Source organism: Pogona vitticeps, chromosome 1 (assembly GCF_051106095.1).
Source record: "Pogona vitticeps strain Pit_001003342236 chromosome 1, PviZW2.1, whole genome shotgun sequence".
NCBI lineage: Eukaryota > Metazoa > Chordata > Lepidosauria > Squamata > Agamidae > Pogona > Pogona vitticeps.
In genome coordinates, this window is record NC_135783.1 from 250,204,359 (window position 1) to 250,216,548 (window position 12,190).

Genomic DNA, 12,190 nt, shown 5'->3' on the forward strand with positions numbered 1-12,190 from the left:
TATTGTTTAGTCTAGACTAGAGATGGGGGTATTCGTATACGAATACGAATGTCCCCGCACAAGTGGAAATAATGAGGGTCCACTCACGACTTTGTCTCTGCCTCTGGCTCTGCAGTGGCTTCCTATCGTGCTGTTCTCTGCAATGGATTAACCACTCTGCAACCTGGCAGAGAGGCTTGTCGTCCCGCCTCCTGCAAGGACTGGGTAATCGATTGTGGACAATGGTGCAATAGGAAGGTCCAATGAGCTCGTGTCAGCTGCGAAATCATAAGTGGACTCTCATTATTTCCATTTGTATACATTCGTATACAAATACCCCCATCTCTAGTCTAGATCAGTTTCTAAAAATAGACAGCAAATATTTTTCAGCATTAGCCTGAAGAAAGAAAAGCAAATGGTGACAGTGCAAAAATGAGCTGTAAATGGATATTTTAAAGAACTCCCACTTGCTGTGCATACAGAGCGTAGAGAACGCAGTCTGTGTGATGCGCAACCTCTCCTACCGTCTGTACGATGAGATGCCTCCTTCAGCCCTCCAGCGGCTTGAAGGCCACAAGAGGAACGACGGGGCTACCATGACAAGTGAGCTGGTGGGATGCTTCAGCCCACAGAGCAGGAGGGCCCGAGAGGTGAGAATGTGAAGCATGGCATTTTCGAAGGGGAACAAGTGGGCTGTGGTAGCCCTTGTTTTGAAGGATGGGAACTTATGGAAAAGAGAAAGCAAAGTGAGTCCATAGATGGTGTTGGGGTTGCTAGCGTCACTGGAAAGGCTGCAGGGCTTAATGTGTTCAAAAGTTCACCAGAGCTCAGCCTCAGTACTTACCTTCAGTGTCAAGAACTCAAGCCACATGCATACGTTTATGAATGTACTGTATCTTTGAGCATGTGCAGAGTATATTTTGCCCAGCAGCGGCTATTTGCTGTGAATCCTCAGGATCAATATTTAGTGGGAATGGGTTGCTTGTGGATGGACTTGAGCCCCAATAATGTTTTTTTTTTAAAGTTTAAGTACCAAAATAGAAATTATTTCTTCATATGCAAGCTGGATTCTGCCAGTGAGAGCTCTGTGTACCAGTATTTTTCTACTGGCTGACTGGTGAGAAAGAAATAGCAATAACAAAGAGGAGATTCAGAGATGATAAGCTGAGTGAGATCCTGAAAGAGGTTTGGGTGATCTGAATGGTTTCTGTCTTTTCCCTGCTAGCTCCACATGAACTCCGATATTGTGACTTTCACAGAAGTCTCTAAGGATCCCAAGGGGATGGAGTGGCTCTGGAACCCTCAGATTCTTGGCACGTACAACCAGCTGTTACAGAGATGCGAACTGAACAAGAACACCACAGAGGCAGCCGCAGGGGCTCTTCAGAACATCACAGCAGGAGACAGGAGGGTAAAGCTGCAGCCACTGCTTCGCCTAGGATCTTTTTAGGTCCCCAGAGATAAATGAATATCTGTTACAAGGGTGGGGAAGGTGTTATCAGGCTACCACTTAATGTGTTGAGATTACAGACTGTGAAGATTGGCAAGAAAGCAGAATTAGGCCTAGATAGTGAACTTTACCCCCTTGTCACCAATGGCACTTCATTGAAGAAGAACCTAACCCCACAAAGCTGCCCATTGCCTTTGCTAGCTTTCATACAGACCTTGAAAGTATTTTGTTGGCTGCAAAGCACTGCTACAACCTAAAAGCTTCAAGACGTTCATTTGAGAACTATTGGACAACTTTCACTCCACCAGAATGGCCAGTGGCTACATTGGCTGAAAGGGAAGGTTCTGGGAATTATAGCCTCCCAAATGTAACTTTTCCTAGGTCTGTTTCCAATTTAAAAAGAAAAAAGAAAACATATGGAGCAAAGACATCTTTGGTCAAACATTCTTTGTTTGGCTCCGTCTGGTTGGTTTTACTGGGGCCTGAGCAGTGGCTGTTGTGAGAGCTTGCTCTTTCTATCTCAGAAGAGAAGGAGATGCTGGAAAAGAAATGGAAAAGCAGTCGCATTTGTTGGAGGGACAGAGTGATGTGACAGGGTCTGCCTGAAGCCACACGCAGCTAGGATGGAAATGATTCATAACCAGCAGCCCAGCAAGTAGAGGGAGGGAAAAAGTCAGTTGATTCATCTGTTGAAGTCTCTAAATACTTACTGGAGGCAGACATATATAGACATTTTATGGTGTGGAAAGGCACCTAATAGGAGAAAGGTCAGCCAGGTGTCAGCACGTATTCAGCACTCTTCCCTTACTTGCTTTCTGTTTTCAAAAGAGGGAGGAAACTCTCCCTCCCTGGCTTTCTTAAACTGATGAATGATCTTGCCTGTGCTGTGCTGCAGCACTAAATCAATGTGGAAATCTGTCATAGAGAGAAGCATGTTAAAATGAAACTTACGGAAGCACACAGCAGTTAACGAAGGATATGATCACATACAAAGATATCTGCTAGATCTAACTGATCCAGCACTGTGTTCTCATGATGGCTAGCAAGGTGCCTCAAAAGCCAAACGTGGGCACATCAACAGCAGCATGTACTACTTACGTTCCCCAGCAACAGGCATTGAAAGGCATATTGCCCCTCAACACTGTAGAAGTAGTATGTGTAGTCACCATGCCTATTAGCCATTGCTGACATTTTACTCCATGAATTTATCTAATCATCTTTGAAAGCCATCTACCGTATTTTTCGCTCCATAAGATGCACCTTTACATAAGACGCACCAATTTTTTAGGAGAAGAAAACAGGAAAATATAATCTGTTTTCTTCACTCCATAAGACGCACAGACTTTCCACCCACCTGTTTTGTGGGGGGAAAGTGCGTCTTATGGTGCGAAAAATACGGTAAGTTAGTGGCTACACGACATCTTGCATTCTCTGACTCACATTCCTGTTTTCTCATCCATTCTAGTGGGCTGGTGTCCTCAGCAGAGTGGCTTTGGAACAAGAGAGAATCCTGAACCCAGTGCTGGACAGAGTCCGCACAGCTGACCATAACCAGCTTCGCCCACTGACTGGTCTGATCCGCAACTTGTCCCGGAATGCACGCAATAAAGATGAGATGTGTGAGTGCTGTTCCAAGGAGGAAACGCATCAAAGCCTACCACCTGGGGCCAGATCAAAATTTGACAAGGGCCTGTCTTTTGTGTCCAATTATTAATTTTATTTATTCCTTCCTTACTGACATGCTTTTCCTTATGGCTTTGCCTTTGGTGACCTGCATCACTGATAGGATTTTATTTTTTGTATTTGCAGCAACCAAAGTGGTGAGCCATTTGATCGAGAAACTTCCAGGCAGCCCTGGAGACAAGTGGCCCCCGACGGATGTGGTGGTCAACATCATTGCAGTTCTGAACAACTTGGTTGTGGAAAGCCCCATCGCTGCCCGTGATATCGTCTACTTCGATGGCCTGCGCAAGCTCTTCTACATCAAGAAGAAAAGGGACAGGTGCTGCTTCCTCCCCAACCCAACCCCTCCACTTGACTCCTCAGAATGCCTTCTGGAGAGTTCCATTTTAAGGAATAGTTACTTTTTTGGTTCATCATACCCAGAATACTGCCTCAGCCATGTAGGGGTTCTGGTAGTTGTTGTTAAAAACACACACATACACACAAAAAAAAACCTTTCCCAAGATCTGCTTTCAGGCCACCTGACCTTTGGTGTGGCATCCCTGATCTCATCTCTCTAGGCTCTGGTTTGGACTTGGAGCATCTTAGAACTACAGTGGTGCCTCACTTAAAGAGGATAATCCATTCCAGAGAAATCGCTCTAGAGCGAAATCCTCGTTAAGCAAAATAAAAAATCTCATTGAAACAATTTAAAACCCGTTCAATGCATTCCAATGAGCTGAATAACTCACCGTCCAGCGAAGATCCTCCACAGGGGCAGCCATTTTCAGTGCCTGTAAAGTGAGGAATCAGTCCAAAAACACAGTGGGGAGCCATTTTACACAGCAGGTGGCCATTTTGAAGCCGCCGATCAGCTGTTTTAAAAACGTCGTCTAGTGAAAAATCAGTTCCCGAAGCAGTGAACCGATTGTCAGTTAGCGAATTTTGCCTATTAAAACATCGTTTTGCGATTGCAAAACAGTCATCGTATAGCGGTTTCATCATTTAACGAGGCAATCGTTAAGCGAGGCACCACTGTACATCATGATGCCATCCCCTCCTTCTGAACTAGAAGCCATGGCCCTATGAACAGAGCAGGGGTGGAGACTGGGATAGATTCCTCTTAGCAACAAACAAGCCTATTCTGGAAGTTTGGGGTGGGTTTTTTTTTTAACTGCCCAGAGTAGATCTTTGGTTTAGATGGGAGGGATAGAAATCCAATAAATAACTTCTGGCTTGTGAGCTGTGTTGTATCCTTTTATGGCTTGATGTGGGTGGTGGCATCCAGGCTGAATCCCTGTGTTTCCTTCTACAAGCAATGGTGAGGGCTATAGGGATGAGAGCCGTGCAGATTTTGAGACTTGTCTCAAAGGGTTTCCCTCTCACTCCATCCACATGGAGAAGGCCACAGCGTCTATGCATCCTGGGGGAGCAGTCCTAGCATTTATCCTTCTGCATGGAATAGGAATGGGGAGTCTTTGGTGCTCCAGATGTTTTATACACACAAACACACACACGCACATATCTGCCTTCCTGTATAAGAAGGTCAAAGGCGTTGAGTGTTTCCTGTTTTCCTTTTTTAGCTTGGATAATGAGAAGTCTTCCAGAGCTGCTTCCAGCCTCCTGACCAACATGTGGCAGTACACTAAGCTTCATCGGGATTATAAGACCGTATGTACTTGGCCTCCCTTCCTCCCTCTTCTCCTCAGTGATCTTATAGGCAAAGACTTGACCTTGTGCTCACTATGAATAGGGAGATGATGTTCCATTCCCTGCAGTACAAAAAATGTCCAGCCCTTTCCTTCTTCTGAAAGCCTGTGTTGCAGGCTTTCTTCAAAGTTTTTTCTTCACTGTAACAATGAGAGCCAATGTCTTTTTTTCTTCACTGTAACAATGAGAGCCAATGTCTTGGCTACATTCAGGAATACAAACTAGTTGCAAATAGACTGTTGCAAATAGATTAATAAACTGCAGCCTCCACCCAAGTGTTATGGCATGTATCCAAGCATATAGGAAATCGATCCCTTCAATGGGCTTCATAAACAGTACCTAATTTTTAATGTTTTCCCTTATTTGATATGCTTCAACTTCTTATTTTAGAATGCCGAGGGAAATGGTTTATGTATTTTGGCTGCAAAACCAGTTGTTGGGAGTTTGATTCCACACTGTACCTCTTTGACAGGGGGGCAGGACTCGACGTTGCATAGGGTTCCTTCCAGCTCTGCTGTTCTAAGATGATGATGATGAGTGCACATTGTATTATTGGGCAGTATATTGGATGGATGGATGGATAATTCTTATTTCAGAACACAGACACTGCAGATGATTCAGCTTTACCTGCCAGAGGCATAATAGTATGAAACCTGTTGTGGTAAAAGCGCACGTCCTGATGGTGGACCATCTTGCTGTTTGGAGATACAAATAGCATGACATTTACATCAGCTATTCTGAGAATCTATGCTATTTTTTGGTATTGGGGTATTTGGTGCATCCTTGTAATAAACTTTTTATGTCTTTTTACAGAAGGGCTATCGAAAAGAGGATTTTCTTGGTCTATAAAGAAGAGGACCCACAGAACATGGACTGTCCCGCCCTAATTCTTCCCCCTTAAATTTATCCATGAATCTCCACTGTGGCTCTTCTTGAAGTTTGCTCGTCTTGGCATGCTCCTTTTTATATAACTCAGTTCACTTTTGCCAGTGTGCCTTATTTTTATGGTTCATTTTCAAGTCTGCTAAAAATTCAGTTTCCTTTCATGGCCATCTTATGTCATGACAACACTTCTGAATTATAAAGACAAATTACAATCCAAGCCAATGTTCAGAAAAGCTCCAGTCGGCACAGAACCTTTCACATCTGCCTCGTGTCCCGAAAGGCCATGGCTCCCCAATATTTCTCTGGAATTCAGGAAGATTGACCTCACAGCAGGACTTACAGCCTTGCTAAGGATATGGAAGAAATGCATATGAAGGGCTTTTAAGTGTCCAGGAGTATTTTCATCTGCTGTCATGCTCTTGCGCTCTCTTTCGTTCCTCTTGGAACTCTTGTTTCTTACCATAGAAACAAAGAGTTTGCTTTTAATTTTTGATTATCTAGGATATAATTTGAGGCATATACAGATTTTAGTAGCAAATGGGCCTGCACCTAGCACTCCAGGAAATGATCCTGGTGATATCAGACCCGTTTCTGAAACATTTGAGGGAACAAAGCAGTTTAAAGTTGTACGACTGAGAGGGTATAAATCGGTGCATTTTATTTTTGTTAGCTAAAAAGGTCAGAAACAGTGGAGATCCTAAAGAGGGAATTTTCTAAAAATGCACATTGTAATTAGCACCCATTTTCTTTGCCTGATATAAAGATTGTAAAGATTGTGAGGCATAAGCAGCAGTGGATAAGGAGCCCAGGCTGGCTTAGAAAGTACTGGCTAGAAGGGAATCTGGTCACTGGCCAATCTTACTGTGGCTTCTACATGATTTCTGTATAGAAGACAGTCTTCCCATGGCATTGATGTTCATCCTGTGAGATTAAGGAGATCCTCTGAATGCTTAACTCCTTGCCTGATCAGTGCCAGTGGGTTGTGTATTCTTAGTGATCTGCTACGGGATATGCATCTAATGCGTGGGTATCATGTGTGCATCTTAGCAACAGGATGTGTGTATTTTTTCTCACACCCCAGGAGATTATTGCATAGACAAACCCAAAGCTAAGAAGAGTGATGAAGTGATGGGGGGGGAGCTGTTTCTCCACCTGGAATATTCTTATATCAAAAGACTATGCTGTGTAAGCATTTTGGAAAAGCTATGGTTTGAACCTGTGGCAAGAATCTTAAAGTATGGCAGCACATCTGTATTTAAGATGTTTTTCTTAGACAGTAGAAGAGAATCCAGTAGTGCTTTTGAAATAACGAGACGCAAGGAATTGGGCATTGCATATTTATTGGAATAATTATTGGAACAGTTATGTATGGTTGATTGGTAAGGACCTGAAAACTGTTAAGATGATTTGTTTGTACTAAAGCAAAATCCTTCATGACTGGTTAGCACCCTTTTGAAACAACCGGTCCCTGATATCTGCTGTGTTCAGCAGAAAGCAAAACTAAGCAACAAATTAGATACCTGCTAATTATTTAAAAAACAAAATGTATAATACACAGGACAGCTTAATGAGGGAAAATATTTGCTAACTAACCAAGAGGTAAACTTTCAATTAGGGGCAAATCGTTCCTGCAGTAATAAATCCAATGATTTATTGGAATGTCACATCAGAATGCTGAATTAAGAGAATATTCCTACAAAGAGGCTGTGATGTTGGGTGGTGCTGTGGTCACAGGGCATACAGTGGCTGTCTTCTGTCCACCTACATATGCCATCACTTTAGCATATAGGATTTGATGTAAATCCCACTACAGGGCATATGCACTGTGCCTTACAGAAAACAAAACAGTCCATTCAGCCCCACCAATTTTGTAGACTCCCCCTCACCCCCAATCTAGCTAAAAGCCATTGAGGTATTTGTCTTCTTAAATGCCTTCCACATAAACCAGCAACAGCTCTTGGTGTCCAGCCAGATCCAAGGAAGGCATGCAAGTACATCCCCTTTAATGATATACTTCAAATCTCTGCAGAAATGGCTTTTGACTTCAGTATATGCTGGGAATATTTTCTGTTTTGTTAAATGTCTTGGTAACTCTTGAACCTATACTAGATTCAAATTTTAAGTGCATATTTTCTTCTGCCACAGTGGGAAGCCAATAAGGTCTCAATGGGCACCAAACAAATGTGGGTGGGCCGTCCTGTATATACTGTACATAGAATGCTTCCTCCTTTCTGATGCTATTGTAGGTATTTCACCTTGGTTTGTTTTTTCTGATGTCATGAGGCCTCATCTGCCTTCATGCCTCCTGAAAAAATAACTATGCAAGTGACAAGTTGTTTGAGAAAAGGAAGACTATTTTAGTAGCTGATACCTTGCTTGTGAAAATACTGGCTTCCTGAGCCTGGCACATAGAGATGTTATTCCATTCCAGGGCCCACTCACTGATTCCTCAAATGTCTGACACAGGTACATAAAATTGGGAAGACATTTTCCCTAGTTCCCAAGTTTGCATGCATGCACTTATAGATCTATCTCTTTGAGCATATGTGTGTAGGCATATCATATCCCATTTCAGAAATGCTCAGAAATTGTGTGTTCTCTTCCAGGACCTGTTGGAAGAAGGGAAGGATTAAGATAGAAGAAAGCAACTTTGGTGCCAAGAGAACAAATAGTTCAGCAAGGTCAGCAGGTAGATAAAATTACTGCTAATTTGGCAGCCTGCTGTTTTTACTGATTCTGTCTTATAAGCAGTCCAGTTTAGCTCCCCACAGACACACACACAATCCTGTTCCCCACTGAGTGAAAACAATGGATCGCTAACCAGCAGCCTTAGTCAAGGAGGGAAACTGGTACTCCAGTGAAGACTGCCCTAATTTATTGCCCAATTTGCTCAGTTTTCTTAAGATCAAATGTGTTTTCTTGGGTAAAGGCAAGTCTCTTTAGAATTGAATCAGCTGTGTCTTACTTGTAGGAGAAAAACTTAACGTCTGGCTGGAGATAGTGTGTCTGATCTTTTCTTCATGAAAACTTGAAGTGCTGAATGATAGGTATGTCAATGGCAAAATCAAGAATGTTGGTGGAAAGATACCGGCGACTTTGAGTACCTGCTAGAGAAAGGAATATGTAGTAACTAATGACAAAATGTAACATTGTATAAAACCCTGCAGGCTGATCAGATGCAGCGGAATGTGGGACTCTTGTAGCTTTCACAGCCATATAGAATGCAGCAGTTCATTTTTTTCTCATACCAGCGTAACAATGTGGACCTACCAGGATTCCATCTCCTACACACCTATTGATGGTATATAAATCCTGTCTTTCTGCTTGTTTACTTCATGGGCTCACCTGGCTAAAATTTTGTTTTCAATGCCAGCAGATTTTCCCCATTTCCTCTTCCAGGCAAAATAACAGGATAAAGATCACAATCTTCTAGCTTGTTTGGGCATGCTCCATTCTGTACTTCTGTGCATCTTCTCTCAGCATTCTTTTATGTTACTAAATAAAAACATTGACTATTGTGGTGTTTTCCACCTGACGTCTCATCTACACGATATAGTTCCAAACTGTCTTGTTGCAAAGAACTCTGGGAGTTGTGGTTCCGTGAAATGTGTCGCAGTATCTCTAAGAAATTTCTCACCAGCCTATTCTTCTCAGGACTCTTTCAGGGAAGCATGAGTGTTAATATAAAACTTACGTGTGTGCCGAAACAGTGTAGTTGGAAGAGGGAAAATGTTTGAATAAATGTAAAATATACATTGCTCATTAAATAGGTCCTTTAGGATATGCGCAATGTTGGCTTTCTGCCTGCACCAAGCTATAGGCCGGATTGCTACCCATGGTTGGAAAGATGAAGAGAACGCTTAACCTTGAAACAGGGACAGGTCCTCTTTCTTCCCAGACCCTTTGCAAAGCAAATTCTTTCTAAAATGTCAACTATAGTACACTTCTATAGGATCTTTAGGTGCAAGTGGCTTTTAGGTGGTTTTTTTGGTAGATTTACCTGCACTTCCTGTCCCAGTTAAACTAATAACAGCATTTTAACTAGGTGACATTTTTCCTTTTGCATGGAAATAAACAGCTACTGCTGCTCTTCTGGCTATGGACCTTCTGCAACCAGGGAACATTTGGGCCTTCCACCTATTGCTCGACTGCCTAGATCCAACTAGAAAAAACATCAGTGCTATGCTGATTGCTGCTTTTATGCAATATGAGATAATAAGGCATGGTAGGGGAACGTGTTGCCTTCTGAATACTGATGGTCTGACAGGAGCTAGGCTGCAACAATATCTGAAAATCCACAGGATCCCCACCTCCTGCAGTGACACCTGGACTATTCATTCCAATACAGTGGGGTCTCTACTTAACGTCCCTACTTAAGAACAATCCAACTTAAGAACAGCTCCATTTGCTAAATTTTGCTTCTACTTGAGAACAGAAATCCAAGATAAGAACAGGAAAAAAAAACTTTCGTGCTCTTTTTTAACCTTAAGTCATCTTAGGTTAAAAAAAAATTCTCCCCCTAGTGGTAGAGTACGTATTAACCAGCTTTGCATTAGTTCCTATTGGAACTAATGCTTCAATGTACGAACACACCTCTACATAACAAAACAAACAAAAAACAGCCAGAACGGATTAATTGGTTCTCAGTCCATTCCTATGGGAAATTTTGCTTCAACTTAAGAACGTTTCAACTTAAGAACACCATTCCAAAACGGATTAAGTTCTGAAGTAGAGGTTCCACTGTAGTTTCTATGGATGGAAAAGAGCAGATACGGATTAAATGGTTTTCAATGCATTCCTATGGGAAATGCAGATTCAACATAAGAACTTTTCAACTTGAGAACCACCTTCCAATACGGATTAAGTTCTTAAATAGAGACCCCACTGTAGTCTAGTTAGGAATTTCATTTTAATGACAACTTGCACATTATTGGGAAAATTCATGTCACTTGCGGTCAATGCTGTTGATTTTTAATTGGCGAAGTTTTTATTTTCTCATCAGCTTTAAGTTACCTTGTTAATCTCTAGTTAATTTGCTGTCTTCCCTAGGAAAAAAAATAAGTATGAGTATGTAAGATCTTCCACCAAGAAGACCAAAGCAAAGATCTCATTCAACTTATCTGCAATCCCTAGTCCTCCTTCAGAATTTCTGTCACTCCTCCTCTGTTGGCTGACAATCGACCTTTTGGCTGGTTTGAGTACTTTAATGTTTCTAACAATATGTTCCATTTCTTTTTCACTTACCTTACTTTCATTTGCTTTCCTGACAAGAGTAATGCACAAACTGTGAAATAGTGCCAATTCTTGGACAGCCTTGGTCTCAGTAGCATTAGTTATCAAATGCATTCAACTAGTAGGTAAAATGTACCAAACTCCCCAGAATGGGAAAAATAAACATTGACTGCATCCAAATAAGCTATTGTGCCCCTGGCTAGCCCAAAACAGAAAAAAGAGAGAAAACCTTTTTAAAGTCTTTAGAAAAACCCTTCAAAATCAAAACAGTATTTAAAAATGTGCTGACAGAATATAACTTCTTTCCCTGCAACAATATGGGAAAGAATTGGCTTTCTCTTTTCCATTAGCTACTATCTTCCATCATCAAAGGCTGCTTCTGAACAGGGGTTTCTTCAGGGACTAGCCCTCAATCTGTACACTGACAGTTCGTCAGCTTGTACTGGTAAGTTCTGCCTAACTCTGCAGGAAGTGACAAGAACAGCAGGCATGATGCAGTGTCAGCATAAGATGAGTTTGATGCATTGTATCCCCTTTTTCAATGGACTATCTACCCAGTTTCTGTTTTTACCTGAGGTCCTGAACTAGAAGCACAAAGAGTCACTGTCTTGACATTCATTGGACTTTTCTGACAGCTGAGGACATGAAGGCAGTAGTGAGCATTCTACTCAGAGGGAGAAATTACACCTCATTAAAGAAGTTGGTCTCCAGCACTATGTGTTTAGTCGTTTAGTCGTGTCCGACTCTTCGTGACCCCATGGACCAGAGCACGCCAGGCCCTCCTGTCTTCTACTGCCTCCCAGAGTTGTGTCAGGTTCATGTTGGTTGCTTCGCAGACACTGTCCAGCCATCTCATCCTCGGTCGTCCCCTTCTCCTCTTGCCATCACACCTTCCTAACATCAAGGTTTTTTCCAAGGACTCTTTTCTTCTCATGAGATGGCCAAAGTACTGGAGCCTCAGCTTCAGGATCTGTCCTTCAAGTGAGCATTCAGGGTTGATTTCCTTTAGAACTGATAGGTTTGTTCTCCTTGCCGTCCAGGGGATTCTCAAGAGTCTCCTCCAGCACCACAATTCAAAGGCATCAATTCTTCGGCGGTCTGCTTTCTTTATGGTCCAGCTCTCACTTCCATACATCACGACAGGAAAAACCATAGCTTTGACTATTCGGACTTTTGTTGGCAAGGTGATGTCTCTGCTTTTCAAGATGCTGTCAAGATTTGTCATCGCTTTCCTCCCAAGAAGAAGGCGCCTTTTAATTTCAGGGCTGCTGT

The 12,190-nt window shown here is 42.3% G+C and overlaps 1 protein-coding gene across 1 annotated transcript in view; it reads left to right on the forward strand.

Annotated features, from left to right (window-relative positions):
- Window positions 1-9,203, forward strand: part of PKP3 (plakophilin 3) — a 70,627-nt gene extending 61,424 nt beyond the window's left edge. Inside the window, exons 9-14 of the mRNA XM_020784078.3 lie at window positions 462-629; window positions 1,205-1,390; window positions 2,895-3,048; window positions 3,239-3,431; window positions 4,675-4,762; window positions 5,615-9,203. Of these exons, the coding sequence (XP_020639737.3) occupies window positions 462-629; window positions 1,205-1,390; window positions 2,895-3,048; window positions 3,239-3,431; window positions 4,675-4,762; window positions 5,615-5,650 (825 nt within the window). The 3' untranslated portion in view covers window positions 5,651-9,203. The remainder of the gene's footprint in view (window positions 1-461; window positions 630-1,204; window positions 1,391-2,894; window positions 3,049-3,238; window positions 3,432-4,674; window positions 4,763-5,614) is intronic.
- Window positions 9,204-12,190: the final 2,987 nt, after the last annotated feature.